Source organism: Musca autumnalis, unplaced genomic scaffold (assembly GCF_047663935.1).
Source record: "Musca autumnalis isolate F117 unplaced genomic scaffold, ASM4766393v1 scaffold_2, whole genome shotgun sequence".
NCBI classification, from domain to species: domain Eukaryota; kingdom Metazoa; phylum Arthropoda; class Insecta; order Diptera; family Muscidae; genus Musca; species Musca autumnalis.
Genome location: NW_027411755.1, coordinates 200,017,013 through 200,042,944, shown reverse-complemented (window position 1 = coordinate 200,042,944; position 25,932 = coordinate 200,017,013). Strand labels below are relative to the sequence as shown.

Below are 25,932 nucleotides of genomic sequence, written 5' to 3'. Positions count from 1 at the left end.
TCCGTTTTTTTCACACTGGAGTTTTAGTTGTTGGCGACCGTTGCCTTATCCCTGTCTTTATCCCCATACCTCTGTGAAATAATCCTTGAAAAATAACCCAATTTATTTTTATTTTTTCAGATCCTCGCACCGAATGGCGATGCACCCTGTGTGAATTTAAAACCTCCAATGATGCTGTGAACAAAGCCCTAGCTGTTATACAAGCCGAGGTGGCAGAAGTTCAAGCTTTGCCCATGTCTGGAGAACGTTTGCAACAAACGGAAGCTCTGTTAAAAAAATATCGCGTTGTCCTACATCCCTTACATTACATACAAATTGGATTGAAACAAAATCTCATTGAAATGTATGGTCGTGTTCAAGGTTATGAAATGGTAGAATTGCCTGATGTCCTCCTCGAACGTAAAGAGGAAATTTGCCGTCAAGTTTTACGTGTATTGAATGTTTTCGAACCGGGTCTAAGTAGAACAAAGGCCACAATTCTGTATGAATTGCACGTACCAATTGTCCTGCTGGCTAAGAGTGGTTTTATTGCCGGTGTACTGGGTGGTGTAAAATTGAAAGAACAATTAGAAGAAGCCATTGCAGTGTTGAAAGAATGTGTCGAAACTCTACAACATGAAGATCAACAATCACACGAAGGTGTTTTGGGTTTGGTAGCTAAGCAGGCTATGGAACAGCTAATGCAAAGTGTTGAGGGATTGGAAGGTGTTTAGAGAATTATACATACATATGAATACATTTGCATGTGTTCGTGTAGTTTAAGTGATGCAATTTATTTATTTTAGTGGTAAAATTAAATTTTAAATGAAAAATAAAATTTCATATAAAAAAAATTAATGTAAATGTATTTGGTAGGGTTATATTTTATAGGACACATACATAACTCCTGGAAAAAATCTTGACATGAAATGAAAAGTTTCTTCAAATAAAACACCCTCAAAAATGTAACTTAAATTATTTATTTATAACAATCTTATTTATCTTATTTACAAAAATAAAGCTTCTTTCATTATATATTAGGTTTAAATATATAATCCATTGAGAGTTGAGAATATGTAATGCTAGTCGAATTTTGTTTTTCTACAATTTTCGATCTTTTTACATTTAAAATTTCATCATCTGAATCGCTTTCATTTGACTTATTTGATTCAGCATCTGCATCATCATCTTGATCGCCATCATTATCATCTTCCTCTTCGGCTGCACTACCCTCACATTCCGAGTCTCGTGGTTTTCTCTTTTTCTTCTTTTTGGGTGTTTTTCGCTTCACCGATTTCTTTCCTGTTACCACAACTTTTGATTTACGATATTTGTTCCAAAATTCTGCTGGCTGGGCATAATCAACCAAGTTTGGAAATCTTTTATACAGAGCCTTACATAAATCATCAAATGATTCTTGTATAGAGTTATCGTGGGAATGGATGTTTTTATAAATTGTGGGTATAAAAATCAAAGATTTTTCAAGTAACGTCATCTGCAAAAGGGAGGAAAAGGAATTTGTATTTTAATGTGACACAAAGTATGTTAAATATTGTACTCACTGCTTCTGGCATTGTAAGCTCCTTTTTTCTTCTTCCTCCTCTGCCCGGACCTGTGGCTGTAGCATTTTTATTAGCCGCATTGTTTGTATTGCCTTTTCCTTCTTGATTTGCTTCATTGAGTTCGTTAATTTCTGCCAAAACTTCATCTTCTTCCTTTTTATCTCCTCCATCCGCTTCTGATGTTTGTTTTTGTTCTTTGGTTAACTGACACACCTTTTTCAGTATATAGAGAACATCTTTCACAAGAGCGATGCCTTCTGGTTCTTTTATTAGGGGGTCAGATTTAGATTTCTCTGCAAATTGGGGGGTAATTTAGACACAATCAAAGGGAGTGTTATTTATTATTGAGAGAACGCATCACAAGGGGACATTCACAACACCAACACCACCACCACCTTCACCATAAGATGCAACGTATACTAACTTTGTCATTTCGTTTGTAACACACCGAAATATTCGTCGGAGACCCTATAAAGTATATACGACCCTATGATCTGCCTAAAACTCGATGTTCTAGATAGAACTTGCAATATTTACGATAGAGTCTTATAATTTGGTACAGAAGTTAAGCACCACAATTTGCGATGAACGATGTTGCAGACGTTATCCGAAACGCGAAAGCATTCAAAGCGTTGGATAATCAAGAAATAATCTCAATGGTGTTCTCAATTTATCAAATATACTAGAGGCAACATAATCAGCATGTATTCCACAAAATCCAAAGTATCAGAACAGCTTTACACGCCATATCCACATATATCAGTTGAGGACTGAACCAAAACAGGCCGTGCGGTCGAACAGTCACGGTGGCTCTTAAACTATCGAATGCCTTCGATACCGTCAGCCAAGCCAAGCTGTTCGAGGTCATTAAAAAGACTTCCCCTTGTTTCGAAATAAGAAGTCTAAGACCCGTAGGACAGAACAAGGAGTTCTCCAAGACGTGTGATATCTATGGAATGTGATAGATTAAATATCTACATACATAGCTGACTTAGTGCAGTTCTTCCATCTGAGAAATATAAAATTTCCGCGACTGAATCCACCACACACTGTTCACCACCCTGGACGGCTGAAATAAGGCTCCCTCTGTTCAATTGTATCGTGATTTCTACCGCAAAATATTGTGTGTAACGTTAGATAGCATGTTTAAGTCGTCCGCGCAAGCCATAGCTATTTTCGGTAAGATCAGAAGTTGTTGTAACAGTGTTTTATTATTATGTTTGTATGTTCGTTCTCCTGTTCAATCTGGCACTGGGTCTATCTCCAGTTCCAGGAAAGTGGCTACTTCGATGGTATGTAACCCCAGATCCACTGGAGTTAGATGAGTAGGTTTGGCGGGGCAGTTGAATAGGTGCTTAGTATCGTGCGGGCCCATGCCGCATACTGGGCAGATGTCTTGCACGGTGCGATCGATTCCCGCCCAATAGGAATTTAGGCGACTGCAATATCCCGAGCGTAACTCAGTCAAAACTACTATGGTTTGTCGTGGCAGCTGACGCGCTTCAGCTGCTATAGATGACTGCATTCACACAATAATGTTGTCCAAACCTGCCTGATATGCCTGTTGATCTAGAGATTCTCTCCTATATTGTTGGACCTCCGTCTCGAGAGCATGAATATCCTTCTTGATATGCCTGGGTGTATCGGTGACCAGCAGATGGTGATTAGGATGGCTCTCAACGTAACACCCGAGCAAGTCATTATGTTGTCGTACTGGAAGAATCTTTGCCTCCTCATGTAGATGGTCCACTGTAGATTTGAGGAGGCACCCTGTTGCTGTTCTCAGGGCGGCGTTCTGACAAATTTGATTCTTATCCCACCGCGTATCACATAAACTCGGGGACCAAACTGGCGCCGCATAGCTTACCACAGACCGACCTATCGCTTTATACGTGGTCAACAAGGTTTCTTTATCTGCACCCCAAGTGCTGCTGTCGTGCTGTGCTGCTTACGGAATCCATGCTGATGATCGGCAACTTGATAGCTATTTCTAATGCTGGGGAGGATTAAGGCCTCAAGGGTCTTCGCTACGGGTGACAAAAGCGAAATCGGCCTGTACGATTCACCATTGCTGGCATCCTTGCCTGGCTTCAGTAGCGGGACCACCCTGCACATTTTCCACACTTCGGGAACAATAAGGGTGGCTAGCGACAGGTTGAGAACTTTAGAGAGATAGTCCACTCCCGGCTCATCCAGCTTTTTCAACATTACCATGGAAATTCCGTCAGGGGCCAACGCTTTGGGTGATTTAGCATTCCTGATGGCAATCGCAACATCATCCATTGTAAACTGTGGTGGTTCATCCTCGACGGGAAGAGATCTAATGCGAAGTTACACTCTTCTCTTCGCTCTGTCACTCTCTGGGTGCTCGACAAACAGTCGATTGAAGTAATTTGCGCACCTCTTCGGGTCAGTCAACGTAACGTCGCCAAACGTGACTGAGGTCCTGTCATCCCTCCTTCCGGGGTTCGAGAGTGACTTAACCGTTGTCCACAATTAACTTATACCGGCTCCAATGTTGCAACTCTTCAGATGATTTAACCACTTGTTCCGCTTATGTTCGCCGACCAGCCTGTTAACTTCCAATGTCAGCTCCCTGACTTTGGGGTCATTGGGGTTGGTTCGGCGAAGCTCATCACGCTCATTTGCTAATCCCGTCGCCTCTGCTGGGAAGTTTGGTCTTACTTCGGGTATTTGACCAGCAGGGATATGGCGAGCGGATGCAGCAGTGATGATGTCTCGGAACGTCCTTTCCGCTACCCGATTATCAGAAGGATTGGGCAGTTCTCTGAAGCGGTGATTGGTGAACTCTCTGAAACCCGGCCAATCAGCTTTCTTATGATTGACGAATGTGCGGCGTTCAGAGGTAATGAAATCGGGTGGTCTGCTAATGGAGACAATTATGGGGAGATGGTCTTATCCAAGGGAAATGACGGGTTGCCAGGTAACGTCATTTGTCAGACCAGGTGACACGATGGTTATGTCTGGCGAGCTGTGACACTCTCCTCTAATTCTGGTAGGGGCGTCCTCATTGACCGTGCAAAACGTTGAGCTGTCAATCTGCTCAGCCAGCGCTGTACCTCTCTGGTCGTTTCCGAGGGCCGAATTCCACATATCATGATGCGCATTAAAGTCCCCCAGGACAAGACTATTATGACTTTCCAAAAGCGGTCTAATTTCAGGCTTATAATCTGAGATACAGCTATTTCTCGGCGGGATGTAACTCTATTTCGGCAGTTCCACACCTGACTGCTACCCCCATACATTCCATGTACGGGTCATTAGAGGCAGGCTCAAGCGAGATAGGTATTGAACAGACTGGTGCAAGAGGAAAGCTAATCCCCCACCTCCACTTCTGGTGCGATCCTTCCTTATTACATTGTAACCATCAGAACGTACTGAGCTGTGGTTTCCTGCACCGCCGCGACCTTGATCTTCTTCCGATTCATAAAGTCTACTATTTCATCGATCTTACCTCGGAGCCCATTGCAATTAAATTGCAAAAAGGATGCATTTTCTGGGATTGGAACAACAACGGCTGGTGTTAAAGACTGCATGTGTGGTTGTTGTCGATTGGACTGCGGGGGAGTCTCATAATCTGATGACGAGGGAGTTTCGTAATCCGATGACGAAGGAGTTTCGTAATCTGACGGCGACGACTCACTGGGGGCTGTGTTCGCGCAGCATGCAGCAACATAGTCCCTATCGTAGTCCCTCGCGTGGGCAAGTACAGAGCAACCCCTTAAATGCACCCACTTCTGACATCTATCGCATCTCACCGAAGATTGGATATGGGTGAAGATGCGGATGTGACAAATCGAGCATAAATATATTGGTCCTGGGTTTTCCTCCGTCCCGGCACGGACCAAAAGAATCCGGAGCAGACATTCCGGGATATGCCGCTCCCAGCACAGAAAAACGAAACAAATACAAACACATGTACACTGAGGTGGCAGCCGCTGGCCCGAACGCTGAAGTTGTGTGGTCCCGGGTCAATCCGGTACAGAGAACCCGCTGCCGTGGGATTGACATGTTTAAGTCGCCCGCGCAAGCCACAACAAAGATACAGAGTGCTCAGTGAGCAGAAGAATGCCAGCTGCAAAGGCAAACAAGAGTGGTTTTTTGCCCAATTTTGGAAAAGTCTCCTCAATGGAACGATGGAAGTCCAAAGATCTTTGGATAATAATAACCAAGGTATTTTTGTACACCAAGTAGCATGTGGAAGTACTGAGAATCAATTGAAGCAGATTCGAAATGATTAGATACAGGAAACCATCATAACCCTGCAATTCTCCCTAGGTAGCAAAGATAGGTAACAACAGATATTATACCAGAATCACTTGAAGATATCCAAGGACTGTGAACCACTTCATGAAATTAGAAGTAAAATTATATTGTCATCTCATAATGTCTTACATTTCTTTTTGTTTTCCACACACTCTCACCGGTATATCCTAATATATAGAGGCTAGAATAATATTTTGCAAAGGGTCTAATGGGCCATGGGGACTACGGTTTCCGTATGTACTTTTCTTCGGTTGTTTTCCGTATTGTATAAATTATTTTCTCAAATTTTATGTTAATAACAGGGTTAGGCTTAGTAAGGAATTCAGGCAAAGGGAAGGTGTACCTCAGGAGCTATTTTCTAAATCTGTATATACTGGCATTAACTTACCCGCTATTAATTTTAATTGGCCAAAATATAATATCATATTTATATCATCCATATCTTCCATTAAATGTTTGTATAGCAATTGACGGTGTTTACGATGAGATTCACCTTTTAGGGGAGATTTGATAAATGTTTCTGAAAAGCTATCCAAACCATCGAAATTCTGGAAATAATAAAAAAAATAAATTTCATTTTCATATAGATACACACATTGCGCACCTGTTAAACAAACATCACCTGTTTTTTTGTTGTACATACATATGACCATTATAATTACCTTATATTCATTAAAAACAAATGGACATTCGATTAGGCACTTTTGAAACAATGTTGAATTTTTCTTCGATAGAAATTCGGCAAAAAAGTCCGAGGCTCGTTTGGCCAAATCTTCACATTCATCTAGTAACGCAGCCAGTAGAGCCAATAATATTGAACCTCTTAGCTTTATTTGATCCTGTAGCACTAGTTTTTCAAAACACTTAAATGTTTCCAAACGATTAACATCATACGGTGACTTCAGTTTACGCAACACCCTATCAACAATACGTTCAACAATTTGTGTATGCTTCTTACACAAATCCGTTAGTGAAACTATGATGGTATTTACAATTGGTGGTTGATCATTTATGGCCAAGACGTTGGCATATAGAGCACATGTTGTTGTGGCAACACAACCATCTCGTAACGATAGGCGTCCTGCGATTTGTATGATGCAATTAAAAATTCGAGCATTGTCTAAATCCATTTCATTTTCACGCATTTTTATACATTCACTCATATACTTGTGTAGGAACATTACTATTGTCGGTTGTGGTCGAAGGCGAGTTTGAAGATTTACCTCAGAATAGGCAAATAGTTGAGACATAAATGTATCACGATTATCTGGGAAATATTGTATACCATTTAGTATTTCATTTTCCAGATGGTGATGTAAGTCCAGAAGCCATTGATTTGATGAGGCAGGATCAATTTTGGCGTTTCTACTTTTACATGTATTCGAACGATTGTCGATGAGTATAAGAAAATCAAATGCTTTGCCTATTATAGTTGGTAATAGTTGACCACTTTTGATTAGTGTCAATATGTGATTGAAGGCATGATTTAGGGCGGTGTGTGAAAAATCTTTAATACAGCTAGCTAACACTTCCAAAGCTATCAACATATTTTGTTCCTTATTCCACTGTAATCAAAGAGGAGGGATTGAAGAGAAAGGGTTAATACGAAAGTATGTTTAAAGACAATTAACTTACAGATTGTAGCGTTATAAACTGATGCAACAAAGCATCTGGTTCTCGACTCTTCATTTTACTTGCAATAAAATTTAAAACTATCCAGGCTTCGGTGGAATTTGATGTAAGCAAATGGGACTCAACTATGTCAACCATTTGGGGACTGTGAAAATAGAAAAATAAAAAAGAACTCGAGATTGAAAAATAACAGTTAAGATAGAAAAATGTTTTTAAAGCCGTACATGACGTTTCTCAAATAGTCCAGAAAGTTTCATAAAAGAAAGAAGATTTTTAAAAAGAAACGGTGAACTTTTGCTTACTGACCTTTCATCAGGACACTGAATTCGGCTTTTCTTTCATGAAATTTTCAGTTTCTTACCTTATCATTTTTTGCTGCAAAGCCAAATGAAAGCAGTTCTGCAAATAGAAACGTGATTGTGTCGACAGTAGTGTTCGTATAATGACCCATGGCATAAAGTGTTCTGCTTTATTTGTTTGTTCTATACTCTTTAAATTGGACAAGACTCTGGAACGAAAACACTGCAAATAAAAATGTATTTGTTTAGTATTTTTCAGAATATATTCGAATGGTTTTCGGTGGGGACATGGACATATATTCAATGCGAATCGTCGTTAGTCTTTCATTGATCGGGTTGAATCTGGAGACAAAGCTTTTTGTCTCCGATTAACTACAAACCCACATATAAACTTATGAATTTAGGTGTTTTTTTGAGATATTTCTCACTTCCTTCACGGTGGCAATATCAGCTTTGTACTTTCAAACTTATTTGGGCCAACTGTGGAATTTGGAAACTTTAATTTATTTATTTATTGAAATATTTTGTAAAGTAATTTGCTGTATTAAGCAATACCAACAACTTGGTTATGCATTTTTTCGTTGAGAATCAACGAACGCATAGCAGTGGGAAAGATTTGGTTTTGTTTGCAAGTGAAGTTGCTCGTGTTTAGGTAGTGCCAAAGAAATTCTCGATCAGAGTGTTTCTTTGGACACTTATCTATTTGAGCACACACAGCCTTTAACACCAGCCGTTGTTGTCCCAATCCCCTAAAATGCAGCCTTTTGGCAATTGAATTGCAATGGACTCCGAGGTAAGATCGAGGAGATAGTAGATTTTATGAGTCGGAAGAACATCAAGGCCGCGGCGGTGCAGGAAACCAAGCTGAACAACAACCACAGCTTAGAGCATTGTGATGGTTACAATGTTCTGAGGAAAGATCGCACCAGAAGTGAAGGTGGGGGATTGGCTTTCCTATTGCACCAGTCTGTCCAATACAGACCTATCTCGCTTGAGTCTGTCTCTAATGACCCGTACATGGAATGTATGGGGGTAGCAGTCAGGTGTGGAGCTGCCGAGATAGAGTTGCTGAATGTATACATCCCGCCGAGAAATAGCTGTATCCCTGATTATAGGCCTGACATTAGCCCGCTCTTGCAAGGTCATAATCGTCTGGTCCTGGGGGATTTTAACGCGCATCATGAGATGTGGCATTCGGCCCTCGGAAACGACCAGAGAGGTACAGCGCTGACTGAGCAGATTAATAGCTCTACGTTTTGCACGGTCAATGAGGACGCCCCTACCAGAATTAGAGGAGAGTGTCACAGTTCGCCTGACATAACCATCGTGTCACCTGGTCTGACAAATGACGTTACCTGGCAACCCGTCATTTCCCTTGTATCAGACCATCTCCCCATAATTGTCTCCATTAGCAGACCACCCGACTTCATCACCTCTGAACGCCGCACGTTCGTCAATCATAAAAAATCTGATTGGCCCAATCCTTCTGATGTTCGGGTAGCGGAAAGGACGTTCCGGGACATCATCACTGCTGCAGCCGCTCGCCATATCCCTGCTGGTCGAATACCCGAAGTAAGACCAAATTTCCCAGCAGAGGCGACTGGATTAGCAAATGAGCGTGATGAGCTTCGTCGTATCAACCCCAATGACTCCAGAGTCAGGGAGCTGACACTGGAAGTTAACAGGCTGGTCGGCGAGCATAAGCGGAACAAATAGTTAAATCATCTGAAGAGCTGCAACATTGGAGCCGGTATAGGTGAATTGTGGGCAACGGTTAAGTCACTCTCGAACCCTGGAAGAAGGGAAGATAGGACCTCAGTCACGTTTGGCGACGTTACGTTGACTGACCCGAAGAGGTGCGCAAGTAATTTCAATCGACAGTTTGTCGAGCATCCCGAGAGTGACAGGGCGAAGAGAAGAGTATTACGTCGCATCAGATCACTTCCGGCCGAGGATGAGAAACCACAATTTACAATGGATGATGTTGCCAATGCCATAAGGAACGCTAAATCATCCAAAGCGTTGGGCCCTGATGGAATCTCCATGGTAATGTTGAAGCAGCTGGATGAGCCGGGAGTCGAGTATCTCACCAAAGTCTTCAACGTGGAAAATGGGCAGGGTGGTCCCACTACGGAAGCCAGGCAAGGATGCCAGCAAAAGTGAATCGTACAGACCGATTTCGCTTTTGTCGCCCGTAGCAAAGACACTTGAGGCCTTGATCCTCCCCAGTATCAGAAATAGCTATCAAGTTGCCGATCATCAACATGGATTCCGTAAGCAGCACAGCACGACAACAGCGCTGCACGCCATTACCACATATAGCTGTAAAGGACTCAACCAGAGACGGCCACCATCACCGTGCGATAGAACAGTGATGGTGGCGCTTGACTTATCAAAAGCCTATGATACAGTCAGGCACTCCACGCTGTTTGAGGACATTGAGCAGACAACCCTCCGGCCAAGCTTGAAACGTTGGATAGTCAACTATATGTGTGGAAGCCAGTCGTACGTGGAATTCAGGAATAAGAAGTCCAAACCCCGTAGAGTGAAACAGGGAGTTCCCCAAGGTGGGGTAATATCTCCGGAACTGTTTAACCTCTACCTCTCCTGTATTCCACCCCCTCTAGACGGCATTGAGATCGTGACGTATGCGGATGATTGCACGATCCTGGCGTTAAGTACCTTCACCTCAGTACCAGCACCTTTTTCCACTCGAGGAATATGCAAATTTCCGCCACAAAGTCTACAGCCACTTTGTTCACCAGATGGACAGCGCAGTTTGGACGAGAGTTGGATGTCATGGTCGACGGTAGCAGAATTCCGACCATAAACTGCACCAAAATTTTAGGGGTCGCATTCGACACTACATTCAAGTCATGCGCACACGCCACAGCTATCTGCGACAAACTGAAAAGTAGGAACAAGGTCCTCAAGTCCCTGGCCGGCAGCACTTGGGGTGCAGATAAAGAAACCTTGTTGGCCACGTATAACGCGATAGGTCGGTCTGTGGTAAGCTATGCGGCTCCAGTCTGGTCCCCGAGATTGTGTGATTCGAACTGGAAAAAGATTCAAACTTGTCAGAATGCCGCCCTGAAAACAGCAAATCTCAGGTCCAAATCTTCAGTGGACCATCTACATGAGGAGGCAAAAATTCTTCCTGTAAAGCAACACAATGAGATGCTTTCGTTGCAGTACCTGCTTGGATGTTATCGTGTGAGCCATCCCAATCACCATCTTGTGGGTAGGGCCGGCACATTCAGGGAGATCAGGAAGGATATCCATGCTCTAGACAGAGAGGTCCAACGATACAGGAGAGAACCCCTAGTTCAACAAGCGTATCAAGCAGGATTGAATAGCATTCACACGGACGCAGTTGCCAAGGCCTTAAGCAATTATAGTGTGAATAAAGTACATCCTCCATCTATCGCTGCTGAGGAGCGTCAGCTGCCACGACAAACCAGAGTAGTTTTGGCTCAACTACGCTCGGGATATAGCAGTCGCCTAAATTCGTATTGGGCGGAAATCGAGCGCGCCGTGCAAGACATAGGCCCAGTATGCGGCATGGGCCCGTACGACACACAACACCTGTTTAACTGCCCCGCCAAACCTACCCATCTAACTCCAGTGGATCTGTGGCTACATCCCATCGAAGCAGCCATTTTTCTGGAACTAGAGATAGACCCAGAGCCAGATTGAACAGAGGAACGAACATATAAACATAATAAAAACACTGTTACAACAACAACAACTAATAAACTAAAGTTGTTTTAATGAAATATTAAAACAACGACTATGGGATTAAGCCTGACTATTTTGAAAAACAAAATATAAGTCGTCATCCCAAAAAAAAAACGCCAACCCTCCTAAATATGATTCAATTATTGAAATAACTTTCTCTCTGTCTGTCATACCATGTTTCTGATCTCATTTATCTTAAAGGTTTTAGTTTTAAGTTCTCTATTGTGTGGAGGGTATAAAAAGTTCACCCTGTTTTACATACCTCCATTGCAACTTCGATATTTTTTGTATCGCCATCTTGCAGCATGGGTGAAATAATCTTACACCATACCCATATTACTGGATAGCAATTGGGATAAGATTCCAAAATAGAATCAATGGAAAGCATAGTTTGTTTACGCACCAAGGCTGTGGGCTCAGCCACCAATAGGGAAGTTTCCTGGAATTTATAACAAAAAACTAAAGTTTATTAAGAAAAAAGATACCGGCTTGTAAACATACCTTTACAAAATTTGTATTGAAAATTATCAATGGATTTAATTTAACCAATTGTTCCATTAGCATTATACCAGCTCTTCTGATATACGAGAGAGGACTTTGATAGAGATGTGTATAGACATATGATGGCAAATTGAGTATGGACATTTGTATTATGGCATGACCTTGAAATGAGTATTTAGCTTCTTGGGCATTGGGTTTTTCGAAACGTATCTCATTTTTCCCCACTCTTGGTTCATCTGGCAGTACCACACTCATATCACAAAACTCGGTATATTTTAAACATTCTGTAAGAATTTTTCTGGCATTTGGTGAACCTTTAATTAGGGCTGTGTGTAAAGCCTGCACTGATTTCAATTTGATATTGTTGTTCTGATCTTGTAAACTATCTATTAGCTCTTTGATGAGATAAATTTCTCTTGGTATGTCCGAAACTTCATGACGAAACATTTGCCAATCGACGTGTGATTCCATTTGTAGTATCTTTGACATTAGGTCAATGGCACGAGATCTTATCATCACCTCATCAGCATACACCGCATCACAAAGAAATTCTACACAAGATTCATTGCACTTCGTAAAGAGAGCAGCATCATATTTAGCTGCATATTCAAGAGCCTTTTGTATTTGTTCTGTTTTCCAATTGCGAACCGGATTTGTGATAATACATTCAATGTAGAATTTTAGTACTTTAACCAAGAGTCGTGGGTATTTAGAAATCGATTTGATAAACCAATCCGAAATATGTTCACAGTCGGTGTTAATATTATTGGCTGTTGATTGATTCGATTTGGGTTTTGATGGATATGTATGAAGAAATACCGTTAGGTTCATAAGTTTCAGTAAGGTTTGTTCCGGATCACCATTGTGGGCATTTATCATTTCTTCATAGATTTCAAAACATTTCATGTGTAAATTTGCGGCATCTGAAAAGGGAAATGGGTGAAGAATTTTAATAGGGGAAAGTAAATATCTTTTTTAACCCGCTATTCATCGGTCCCTGAAAGTAAAAATATTAAAAAAATGCAGTTTCGGCTCTCTTGATGTAAAATATTCTTAAAAGGTCCACGACTTTATTTGGCCCCGAAAGAATGTTATAAAATCGACGATTAAAATAAAACCATCCGCCCTTTGGGGAAGCATTTTTTCTTTAATATAATTTAATATCGTATCATTACCGTACGCGTAAACAGGTTGTGGGTAGTGGAATGCCCACTAGACGGACATATTGGGGGTTATCATGAATGAAATTTCCCCGAGAGTTTTGTCTTTCCGGCGTTGCAACTTAAGGGAGAAAGTGAAAAAATTCACGGGGAATCGCCGCTCATGATAAACCCCATTATGTGACCGTGAATCAAATAAGTTTCCACGGACATCCTTATGGACCGGGGAGTGGAGTGTCCGATTGCCTGTCTTCCGTGGATTGAAGGGGCGAGTCATTTCTGCCATCAAAATTTCCTGTACCACGTTCACTTATGAGAACTTTAATAGTCATGGATTTAGGTGTTGGATTAGTAACTCGCCCGGCATATTGACGACTCCAGACAGTTTTGAAAGATTACCCATCAAAAGACCAAAAGGCAAATACTCCAATAGAATGGATAAGAAACCAATGATATTAAAAGAAAAACTGCCCATTCCTAGTTTAAATGATGACACAAATGTTCTGTATTGGTGTTCCTAAATGAATTCATTATCCACCTGCATACAACTTGTATCCCCAAATAAAAGTCTCCCTTTTGTTATAATTGTTTTTATCTCTCTTTATTTCAAAATAAAATTCTTAAGTAATATAATTCATGATGATATCGTTTGTTCCATTATTACATACTAAGTGATTGTGTTTGAGTGTGTGTGTGTTAGTAATATACTATATAATAATAATAGGTAGTTCGAAAGAAAATTGATGGCAATTTATCAATTAAAAAAACGAAACGAAAGGTAATTATAAATTCTGCTATTCTTTACATGACAAAAACCTTTTCAATTTTTGGATTAGTAAATTTCGTATTCGTTATGGGGCACAATACTGTTCCATTTTCTTTGGTAATCTCAGGAATAGCCAATTGACCGAATATTTGTCCATTTGGCAGCATCATCGGTAAGTTGTGTTCGTTCAAGGGAAGTCCAGTTATACGACAAATTAAACGGCTCTGAACACAATGAGAATAGGGTAAGGTCTTGGCAATGCGATTGAAATCTTCTTGGCACACGGGACAATTGAGATTTTTACAATTAAACGAATAACAATGGGGTGTCTTGAGGGATGACAGGCCAGCCTGTACGGCAATACTGAGCAAAGATTGTGAGGACAATTGAAATAGACGATAGTTTTCATTGCGGAATTTCAGAACCAAATTGTTCCAGCGATTAATGTCGAATAGACTGCGATAAGGTTCAATTGTGGTGTCTGGTTGATAGGCCAACAAAGCCATGCATTCACAAATTTCCTTTATTTGGGTCTTTTCAAATGCTGGGAAATATTTTCGAGCATGTACAACAGCTTCTGTTCTTTGATTTTTGCGTATCAGCTCTACAAATTCTTGGACACGTAAATCAAATTCAATATTGGAATTGATTTTCCTTAACTTGGATTTATTATCCAGACACCATAAAATGCATTTTGTGGTTTTGTGAGCTGCCAAGTCTTCTTCCACTTCCCTAGAGGTGTGGAAAATATCTAAATTTGTAAGATGACGAATATCAGAATAGTTTGCTAAACGTTCTGCCGTCTCGTAATAACCCATACGAAGAAGATGTTCTATAACCATACGATCCATACGTACGCGTTTCCATTGGTCAATTGATGCTTGCCACACCTCTTCGCTGGTGGTGCTGTCGCGTTGAACAATTTCCTTTAAATGCTCCAATTTACGTTTGCATATAAAACTTGCATTCAATTCGTCACCAATGGCCTCATCCGATTTTCTCTTCAGCACCTGAAGACGTTGTACAACATTACCCACCAGCTTGCTGACATCGGAGATAACTGGACGATGCATTAAAGCCTTTTCAACTTCCTTGGAATAATTCTGAATTTGATCGACCTCCCTGTCGACAGATTTTTGAGCTACACGAAATTTTTTGTTAATAACCTCGTAGGGCACCTTCAAGGTAGCATGTTCCATGGATTTAATTTCCGACATTGTTAACCAAATTAATTACAAAATGATGGAGGTGGAAATGGAATAATGTCGTCTTCGTAATTACGTTCTTGGATTATTTTTGTTTTCCTTTTGTTTTACGAATCTGTCGTTTTCAGCTACAATGTTGCCAGAAAAATGATTTTGTTTCTTTGTTTATTATTTTGTCGTCTTCTCTTCGATTCGATAACAAGTGTTATCGTTTGGTACAATCAGAGATGAGTGTGGGAGAGTGACGTTTTTTGTACATTATTTAGGCGGCCATCAGACCATCTGCTTTTTCACATGTATGTTGTCACTTTGGGTATACTAATATACAGAACAGCTGATGTCATACATGTGAAAAAGCAGATGGTCTGATGGCGGCCTTATTATGGCACCATGCAGGATTTCAGTATCAAATTTTCATCGCGTGGATGTTTAGAACTGCATATATAAAGGGGAGTACACACTATCATTCAAAACTGACAGTCAACGTACTTTTAGGACAATTTTCCGGAAAATAACAACTTTTATTTAGCTAAAAACTGTTGAAATACAATATATACGGTATTATTTAGAGATTTCAAAAGAAATGTATAAGTTAGGCTTTGATATTCACGAAATAGTCCTCGATGACTGTCAGTTTTGCTTGTCAATGTGTACTAGACTTAACTAATTTTTAAAAGAGAGAACAAAGGTTGGCATAAATAGAATACTCTCCCACCTGGCGGAAAAAATCTGGAAAAATTACCACAGGTAGATCTTGTTGTCCCGATCACAAATATATAAACTTTTCCGGGGGAAGTCCATACTTCCAGAGATATGGGCCTCTTAAGTTCCGAAAATTCCCTTGTTTAAGTAAGAAAAAATTTTAAATTAAAAAAAAAATGTTGTTTTCGTGCCCTAAATTGGCTCCTGTCCATAGGAGAAAGTCTTAAATCCCCGGTCGAAGGCCGGCTACTTAGGAAAAACTTACAATTTAAAAAAAAAATTCAAATTTTTTCCCGTCAGCTGGTAGAGTATTCAATTTGTTCCCAAAGATTTTATTATTTTTCTTTTCTCTGAAATACACAATATTAAAGTGAGCTCATTGGAAAGAAGAGGAAGAATTGAATATCGGTCAAATAAACGAAGTAAATCATAAAACACTTCTGTTAGATGCCAGTGTATGTAGCATGGTGGAATAAGAAGGTGTTACATCAAATCCATGGTGGAATAATAAGGTGTAACGCCAAAAACAGCTGATCTTCATACCAGTTGTCAAAATGCGTTATTGTGAATAAAATCACATACAAAATGTAAACAACCAATTCACAGTAATGCATTATTGTGAGCAAATTTGGCGACATGATTTGATGTAACACCTTCTTATTCCACCATGATCAAATCATACCAAACGTCAAATTTGATCACAATAATGCATTGGTGTGAATTGCTTGTTTACATTTTGTATGTGATTTTATTCACAATAATACATTTTGACAACTAGTATGATGATCAGCTGTTTTTGGCGTTACACCTATTTAATCCGCCCTGAATTTTAGCTAGATATTTGTAAAACTTAACCAACACTAAATACATTTTTGGTATAATTAAGCAAGGCTTCATGTAAAAGGAAATTTTCCATTCAATAACATCAGTTGTTTTGGAAGAGGAGGAGGGAGGAGGAATAAAAGTTTCTTGATCGACAAGTTAAGATAAACATATTGCTCTGTTACAGAAACTGCAAGTATTTACTCATTTTGACTGCGATAACATTTTTTCCTTTATGTTATCCAAAAAAATAGTAAAAATACATATATTCTTGCAGTTTGGAACAGACCAATATTGAATGTACTCTATCATCATTTACCAAAGTTGTATCAAGAAGGTGTACACTTTTAATCTACCATCTCCAACATCATTATTAACAAATTGTATAGCAAAGAGAGCCAAATTTCAAAGAGCAACAAAAACAGTTGTGAAATATACAAACGTCAAACTTTTATAACAATCGAGCAAATACATCAGATCGGGAGCAAGATGATTTTACAGAAAAGTTCACGAATTTTAAGAAATTTTAATATAAACAGAATCCAAAATCACTTCATAGTGACCAGAAACCTTAGTGTCAGCACAAGACTAAATGAACAGCAATCAGCCACAAGTGGTGGTGCCACAGAACATTATGATATAATCATTGGTGGAGGTGGCTTAGTGGGCACAGCTTTGGCAGCGTCAATTGCTCAAAACAAAACCTTGGCGGAGAAAAAAGTTTTGTTACTGGAAGGTGCTCCACCATTTAAAGGTTTCGATGTCAACAAACCATATGGTAATCGTGTTTCAGCAATAAACAAAAACACAATTGCTCTGTTCCAGTCTATTGGCATTTGGGAACGCATGACAAATGCCCGTGTTAAACCAGTAAAACAAATGCAGGTTTGGGATGCCAATAGTGATGCTTTAATTAATTTTCAACATGAACATTTTGCCGATGATGTAGCCTGTATTGTGGAGAATGATTTAATGTTGGACTCGATTTATAATCAATTAAATGAAAATTCACCAAATGTTTTGGTGCGTAATCTATCGAGGATAGCTGATGTTAAGTTACCCTCCAAGACCGGAAAAGGCCATTCCGAAGTTACATTACAAGGTGGCGAGAAGTTTACATGCGAACTTCTGGTGGGTGCAGATGGCGCAAATTCCCTGGTACGCAAAGAAATGGCTGTTGATGTTTTCTCCATGGACTACCAACGTATGGGTCTTGTGGCCACCTTGGAGTTGTCTGAGGCTGGTGATAATTCAGTGGCATGGCAACGTTTTATACCCACTGGACCGGTGGCCTTACTCCCGCTTACGGACAAATTAAGTTCCCTTGTATGGAGCACAACAATTCCACATGCCAAGGAGTTGTTAAACATGTCACCAGAACAATTTATTGATGCCCTTAATGAAGCATTTTGCAAGGAATTTCCCAAAAGTGATGTTGCCGTAAAGGCCTTGGATGTATTGAATTCATTGTTGGGTCACAATACCAATACTCTGAGACAATATCCACCACGTGTTGCTGGTGTTATGGACAAATCTAGAGCCACATTTCCTTTGGGATTTCTACATGCCTCATCCTATGTTTCACCTGGAGCAGCATTAATGGGTGATGCTGCACATCGTGTCCATCCCTTGGCGGGGCAAGGTGTTAATCTTGGTTTTAGTGATGTAACTTTTCTGGTCGAATCATTGGCGGAGGGCACATATGCCGGTGCCAAATTGAGCGATATGCAATATCTAACGAAATACGAACAGCGAGCTTTAACCAAAAATGTACCCATAATTGTGGGTATTCATGGTCTCCACACATTATATACGACAACATTTAGCCCAGTAGTATTGCTAAGAAGTTTGGGTCTCCAATTGACCAATAATATACCACAAATTAAAGATATTTTTATGAAGAGAGCTATGGGTTAAGTTTAGATTATGTGGAAATTTCGAAAATTTTGTATTATTATGGCCTAAGGCTGAATTTCATCCTTATTAACATTGAAAATGTTTGTTCTGGTATTAAAAAATAAATGGGATTTTTTATAAAAAAACGTTTTGAATGTATTTTTAACTCTCTATGAATTGTACATACATATATAACTTTTTTGTTGGGAGCATCAAAAGGTCACAAAATATGGGTTTATAAGGATTTTTAGGTTCAACCAAAGATACGGTGGAATGTGAATTTTATAAAGATTTTTAGTTGCTGCCAGAGAGAACACCTAATGTGGTACCATCAACAGCACAGCACCGCAGCATGTCATCTCCGCACATAATAGACGGGGACTCGACCAGAATAAGCTTTGCGAAAGGACAGTGTTAGTGGCGCTCGACTTAACAAAAGCCTTCGATAATATCAAGCACTCCATGCAGTTTGAGGACATCGAGCTGACTATCCTCCAGCCAAGTCTCAAACAAACAAACATTGTTCCACAACATCCCATACGGGACAAGGGAGACTTCTCTCAGCCAAGTCTCTAACGTTAAAAAATCTATTATATACGCCAGTCTTACGTGGAATTTAGGAATAAGAAGCTGAAGCCGCGTAGAGTGAAACAGGAAGTTCCCCAAGGTGAAGTGATATCTCCACAACTGTTTAACCTCCACATTTCCTGTGTACCACACGCTCCAGAGTTGTGATCACTTATGCGGATAGTTGTACGATTATGGCATCAGGTACCTTCCCTAATGGCATTTGTAAAAGACTGACCTACTATTTGATCGATCTCACGACATTTTCCACCGGTATGGCCAATTTCCACGTGTACGGCCACTCGGTTTACAAAATGGACTGCGGAGGTGAGCACAGAGTTGAATGTCCTGATCGATGGCAACAGATTTCCGACCACTAACTACAGCAAGATTCTTGAGGTAACATTCATTCGCGCATGCCACAGCTATCTGCGACAAGTTGAAATGTAGGAACAAGGTCCTCAGCTCCCTAGCAGGCAGCACTGTTTGGTGATCTAAGAATATACTTTATATGGGATGTATGCAGATCCTCACGTATTTTTCACATTTTCCACCCAAAGGTCACATATTTGCTCAGTGGGCCCAGGGAAAATGAATTCCTGTAAACGTTGAAAACACGAAACTAAACAACTCTCGATCGATAAAGAAACTACAGTCGAACTTATCTATAACGTAGCACTTGGGGACCGACGAATCAGTACGTTATAAGGAAAATTCGTTAGAGAACTTACGCCTTAAAAACAACTTCGTTATATGGAAGTATAGATGTATTCGTTACAGATAAGTTTGTTTTAGAAAATTTCGACTGTATTTGGCTTGGATTTGGCGCGTATTTCAAGTTCGACTTATGAAATAAACGTTCTATCTCGCACCACAAATTGTAATTGTTGTCCTTCTAAAGGAAAAAAAAATTCAATAAAAAAATGTATATCATATTTAATACTTACACATATTCGCATAACCTCTCTCATGATTCACATACTGGATTTCAATTAATTTATTCAAAATTCCATTACGTGCCGACTGATAATCCTTAAAATGGACATAACGAAGAACTAATTTTAAATCATCACAAAATGTCGAGAATTGTACCCATATCTGTATCGGTTCATTACGTGACATACGATTGATAACATCAGGATTTGATAGACGTTCAATCAGACCAAACACCTGCAGACAATGAGTGATGAGCTCCTCTTCAAAGATGTGAAATCCTTTTGCTCCTGGTATGGTGAGTGTTAAAAAATATGCATTCACAGCCACCAGAGATAATTTAATATAACGCGATGAATTCGGATCGATTTGTATTAATCCCGCCAAAGTGTATATGAAAGCCAAATAGCCATCTCGTGGTGCAACCTTAACCACTTGATCCCAACAATCGAAAGTATTATCATAGCTCCCAACGGAATCACTACGCAAAGTTCGTATGGCCACACACAACTCAAGTAAATTCGATTGGATTTGTTCATCCACACAACGTTGAACCAATGGAATGTTTAATAGTTTTTGGAGATGTTCATTTGAATCTGTGGTGTTTTTGTTCCTTTGAAATTGTTCAAAGATGTCTTCAATCTCTTCCCACACTAAACCGCTTACAAAATATTCACTCAATTTTTCAAATATTTTCAATAATTCACTCATGGCGTTTGTTTACATTTAGGAAAATTAAAAAAAAATAGAATGACGCGCTACGAATGATATGATAAAACTATACAGAAAACAATAAAGATTTGGAGTCAAAACAAAAACGACAAAACACAACGTAGTAGAGATGGCAAATCAAATATCGATTATTATTACACCGTTATCGAAGCTTACACCGTTATCGAAGCTTACACCGTTATCGAAGCTCAACAAATTTTGACGATAAGCACAGGGTTGATTTATACTAATTGATGGCATGGTGGAATAATAAGATGTAACGCCAAAAACAGCTGATTTTCATACCAGTTGTCAAAATGCGTTATCGTCCGGATGCAGAATATATAATTAATATAATTTAGGGCGAAACCTATAACTCTGCGTGTTGCGTTTGCGTACAAAAATACAAAAACAAAATACATGTACATTTCAAATTGAAATACATGTATTTTGTTTTTTTAAACGCACACTCAACAACAAGAGTTATAGGTTTCGCCATTAACGGAAAACAAAAAGAAATTGGGAGGCCTACGTCAAACATAGGCAAGTTTTGGGATTTTGACAATCAATACATGAAGTCAACTGTCCTGTCATGTTTAAACGCAGGGTAAGAATCTACTAACTTTTAATATTTTTCCGATACCAAAAAGGAAAAATGTGTAGATTCTTTAAGGTTTTGGAACATATCAATAAAATAAAATAAATATTAGACATAAGCTGTGTTCCAGAACTAAAAAGTTTTTACAATTTTTTACGACTTTTACACATTTTACACCAAAACCCGTTCCCGTACACAAAAAAGTTGTAAAATGTTCACTTCTCTTTAAACAAAAATGGCGCTGAATGACGCTCTCTTTAAAAACTTTTTACTCGACAAATTTGAGCGCGTAAAAAATAGTAACATGAATGCCGGCGTCTGATTGGCTGGTACGCCGACTTTGACATTTGTTCCAGCTTTTTTGACGTTTTTTTTCCATTTTTGCGTTCCCGAACTTTTTGAAAAAAACTTTTTACGAGTTTTACTATTAAAAAGTACGGGAACAAAGCTATAATTGATCTGTTCCATGATGAAATAATAAGGTGGCGTAAAACGAACAGCTGATTGGTTTCAATCTGTCAAAATTTTTTTTTTATTGTGAATAATATGACCTTTGATCGTGTTAGAATCTTAACATTAGTGTTACTTGTAACTAGGACTATTTCTGATTATATCTTTTTTCTTCTTCTTGTATTGTTATGGTGGGGACCATACTGAAATTAATATTGTATAATACGTATAGTTCAAAAACTTTTCATATTTTTCCTTTATATAATAAGTATGTTTATTCAGATGTATATATTTGAAATGTAATGTTTTTGGCCTTAAAGGCTTTGTATTGCATAAATGGATTAAATAAATAAATAAATAAATAAATAAATAAATAAATAAATAAATAAATAAATAAATAAATAAATAAATAAATAAATAAATAAATAAATAAATAAATAAATAAATAAATAAATAAATAAATAAATAAATAAATAAATAAATAAATAAATAAATAAATAAATAAATAAATAAATAAATAAATTGTATGAAAACGTAAACAAACATTTTGACGTATTGAATAATTTTCCGCCAAAAATGAGTTGTTGTTGTGCTACTTACGTGACCTGTTAAATAGATGTTAATCTGTTCCAAAACGGCAACAATATACTAATTTTACTATGATAAAAAATTTTTCCTTTATGGCATAGAAAAAAAAATAATAGAATAAAAATAATAATAATTATTTTTAGATTCTTGCAGTTCTGAAACAGGAGCTATCAAACCAATTTGAAACCATCAATTACTATCAACTAACCACTACACTCTTGAAAAGTTGGGAGAAGTTGGAACTACAATTTTTAATAATAGCTACCTAGTAATGAAAAGAAAGTAGGATGGATTTCTAGGAAACCTCATAAAATCCAGATGTAATCCAATCCACTTTATTAATACATATATATGTATTTATGTATGTATGTTTGTTATTAGATTAGTTATGTATGTACATGGAAAACCCTTTATACATAATTTCGCTGTAGGTAAGATTAATACTCTATAATTCAAAATTTCCCTAATTACTACATATTATGCATTTAAGCATAAAAGCAGATGTGGAAATGTTTATTGGTTGTAGGTAAAGACATTTCAGTCGTTACCTGTTTGAGGAATTCGAAGGGTATATAAATTAACTTGTAATATTGGCAGACATCATCACTCGCATTAACTACTCCTTACAGTCATCATCGCTCGCATTAACTACTCCTTACAGTCATCATCACTAAATCTTCTCAAAAACGTCATCATGTCATTCTTTATTGCTAAATTTCTACAATTAAAACAATTGACCAAAGAAACACAAGATCCGAAGCTACAAAGTAAACAAAAATATACATGTTTGAAATCAAATAATCACAATTTTTTGAAAAACAATAAAGAAAACTATTCACCGTCGCCTCCATCATTCACTAACCATGGACAAACATTTAATATATTAAAAACCTATCCAACTATTTTAACGCAAATCGTCAGTGGCCGAAACTGAAATATGTGATCCATTACAAAGGTATGTCTTAACATATAGATACTTTTTTATATTTTTTATTGACTATTTCTCTTTATTTTTCAGATTTTTTAATGATACTTTTTTTTTAGATATTTAAGTGCAACACCGTGACAATTTGAAAACTGAAAATGCCTTTCTTTAAACATTTAGCTTTTAAGTGAAAAAATTACTTTGATTTTTATAAAAACATTTACATTTATTTTTTTTAATAAATTACGACTGTTTTTAAACAAAAGTTCGTTATCTAATAGTACGTTTATATATCAGGATTTAACAAATCCACTGGGTTTCAAATGTCAATTACATATTGTTTATGTTTCAAATAAATCCTCATAAAGAAGGTTAACCCTGCAAAAGGCTATAATATAAACATGGCCTAAGATTTATTGGGAAGCCCTAAAGGCCTGGGTACATAAGCAGCTTTGCCTGATTGCCTTCCTTTCCTGCTTCATTTTTGACATAATAAAAATAAAATAATAAAGAAGGTCGAGCAAATTTCGAACTGGGTTGCCCTTTTCTTTTTTATTCTTTTATCAGAAGCAAGCAGGCAAGGCAGCTTATGTACCTAGGCCTTAAGAAAACAAAACGTACATTGGATGAAGTCCATACATCAGTAGATATGGGTTATGTTGTTTAACGGTATTTCTGTAATGTTTACCTTAGTTAAACGTGTGAGGTGGGACAAGGACACTTATGGTCACTTCAATCTTAGCTCGGAAAACGATGTCTAGCCGGGGAATATGTTTGGGCAGTATGATGCAGAACAAGTATCGTTTAGGGGCTCCTCTCGGGTCGGGTTTAATTTTTTACCATAGATAGTCCTTTGTACGCTGATTATAGCGCTATATACGACAAAATTCTGGGGGGGGGGATTATTTTATACCTTGTAACGTGACGTTATCACACAACAACACAATACTGGCTACCACTAAATACTCTGCATATAGCACAACAACACAATACCAGCTACCACCCAATACACTGCAGACATACTGCACAGCCATTCAATAGGCAGCAGTCACTACATTACATCTGTTTACATGTTCTATTTAACATGCAACCCAACGGAGAATTCAATTCCAGGGTAATTTCGCAGTTACAATTTTAACGCACCCTGCGAATAATTCTCATTCACTCTGTACTCCAGGCCACTAAAGTATTTCAGATTTACTTGAGAAGGGTGAGCTTACTACTGCAGGGAGTTTGCTACACGGGCTGGAACAGAAGATTGCTCTAAGCCCGCCAACTTACACCTGGTGTAACAGTGTTGGAAATTATTTTTGGAAGCTACCACATTAAGTTGTGGTGGTTGATACATTTCACAGGGCCTTCGGGTCAGCTGTTCCACAGGACATTCGTGCCAGCTGTTCCACAGGGCCTTCGGGCCATCTGTTCCACAGGGCATTCGTGCCAGCTGTTCCACAGGACCTTCGGGTCATCTGTTCCACAGGTCCTTCGAGTCATCTGTTCCACAGGGCATTCGTGCCAGCTGTTCCACAGGACCTTCGTGTCATCTGTTCCACAGGGCATTCGTGCTAGCTGTTCCACAGGTCCTTCGGGTCATCTGTTCCACAGGGCATTCGTGCCGGCTGTTCCACAGAGCCTTCGGGTCATCTGTTCCACAGGGCATTCGTGCCAGCTGTTCCACAGGGCCTTCGGGTCATCTGTTCTACAGGGCATTCGTGCCAGCTGTCCCACAGGGCATTCGTGCGGGCTGTTCCACAGGGCCTTCGGGTCATCCGTTCCGCAGGGCATTCGTGCCAGCTGTACCACAGGGCCTTCGGGTCAGCTGTTTCGTACTTAGCACACAGTAGCGTAAATTAGACAATAGATCGTAGCCTAGACCACCCGAACATCGACAGCCGAACACCTCGTGGTCCCGAACATTTGCAGCCGAACTCCGAATACCTCGTGGTCCCGAACATCTGCAGCCGAACTCGAATACATCGTGGTCCCGAACATCTGCAGCCAAACTCCGAATACATCGTCGTCTCGAACATCTGCAGCCGAACTCCGAATACATCGTGGTCCCGAACATCTGCAGCCGAACCCCGAGTACATCGTGGTCCCGAACATCTGCAGCCGAATCCTGAATACATCGGGGTCCCGAACATCTACAAACAGTCATTCCGATTAACTACGAGCATTGTCAACTTACCTGATTCCCGATCATATACGAACCGACAGTTTCCCGATTAACCACCAGCGAACCATAGCATCTAGCAGAGGGCACGCCAAGAAGTCCCCAACCGCCAAAAACTTCCGCAGTAACGCCGAAGCGGCCATAATCAACCCCAACGAATCCAACCCACATACATTAAAGCTTTGTTCCTTTACTTTTTTAATGGTAAGAGTGGTAAAAGAGAAAAATGTCAAAATTGCTCTCTCATGAACATTTCTACCAGAAAAGTAAAGGAACGGAAAAATCGTAGATCCGGCAGCAATAGGTGTGTTCGTTTACTTTTCCCGTAACATTTACTCAGCAAGGAGTGACTGAGAAAAAAAGAGCAATTTGACTCTCACATGAGAAAAAAATACAAAAAGTAAACGAACAGCACATTACAAAACATTTGTAAGATAA

At 39.2% G+C, this 25,932-nt stretch overlaps 4 protein-coding genes across 7 annotated transcripts in view; 2 read left to right on the top strand and 2 right to left on the bottom strand.

Moving 5' to 3' along the window:
* SmydA-3 (SET and MYND domain containing, arthropod-specific, member 3) overlaps nt 1-1,012 on the top strand; it is a 37,480-nt gene extending 36,468 nt beyond the window's left edge. For all 3 annotated transcript variants that reach the window (XM_073970579.1, XM_073970581.1, XM_073970578.1), the window contains one exon: nt 121-1,012. In XM_073970579.1, the coding sequence (XP_073826680.1) occupies nt 121-713 (593 nt within the window). In that variant the 3' untranslated portion in view covers nt 714-1,012. The remainder of the gene's footprint in view (nt 1-120) is intronic.
* On the bottom strand, nt 944-20,919 carry Cap-D3 (Chromosome associated protein D3). Of its 2 annotated transcripts, XM_073970577.1 has the most exons (10): nt 20,209-20,839; nt 20,064-20,148; nt 11,999-12,921; nt 11,760-11,936; nt 7,822-7,982; nt 7,464-7,605; nt 6,491-7,393; nt 6,217-6,376; nt 1,542-1,834; nt 944-1,474 (listed from the first exon to the last, which is right to left on the bottom strand). In XM_073970577.1, exons 1-10 carry the CDS (start codon nt 20,758-20,760, stop codon nt 1,010-1,012), a joined length of 3,861 nt encoding a protein of 1,286 aa, XP_073826678.1. In that variant the 5' UTR covers nt 20,761-20,839; the 3' UTR covers nt 944-1,009. The 2 variants fall into 2 exon arrangements, with proteins under 2 accessions (XP_073826678.1, XP_073826677.1); XM_073970576.1 differs by having other exon boundaries at nt 20,064-20,919.
* Kaz (E3 ubiquitin-protein transferase Katazuke) lies at nt 13,733-15,786 on the bottom strand. The gene has a single exon (XM_073970583.1). The coding sequence runs from the start codon at nt 15,139-15,141 to the stop codon at nt 13,960-13,962; it is 1,182 nt and encodes a 393-aa protein (XP_073826684.1). The 5' UTR covers nt 15,142-15,786; the 3' UTR covers nt 13,733-13,959.
* Nucleotides 17,069-18,695, top strand: Coq6 (ubiquinone biosynthesis protein COQ6, mitochondrial). The gene has a single exon (XM_073970582.1). It carries the CDS (start codon nt 17,143-17,145, stop codon nt 18,568-18,570), a length of 1,428 nt encoding a protein of 475 aa, XP_073826683.1. The 5' UTR covers nt 17,069-17,142; the 3' UTR covers nt 18,571-18,695.
* Nucleotides 20,920-25,932: the final 5,013 nt, after the last annotated feature.

Coding starts and splice junctions, on each gene's coding strand:
- Kaz (XM_073970583.1), bottom strand. CDS start 15,141: ATGTCGGAAATTAAATCCATGGAACATGCTACCTTGAAGGTGCCCTAC.
- Coq6 (XM_073970582.1), top strand. CDS start 17,143: ATGATTTTACAGAAAAGTTCACGAATTTTAAGAAATTTTAATATAAAC.
- Cap-D3 (XM_073970576.1), bottom strand. CDS start 20,760: ATGAGTGAATTATTGAAAATATTTGAAAAATTGAGTGAATATTTTGTA. Junction 7,983..11,759: donor ATATCGAAGTTGCAATGGAG/GTATGTAAAACA, acceptor TTTTATTTGCAG/TGTTTTCGTTCCAGAGTCTT. Junction 7,606..7,821: donor TTGCAGCAAAAAATGATAAG/GTAAGAAACTGA, acceptor CTATTTTCACAG/TCCCCAAATGGTTGACATAG.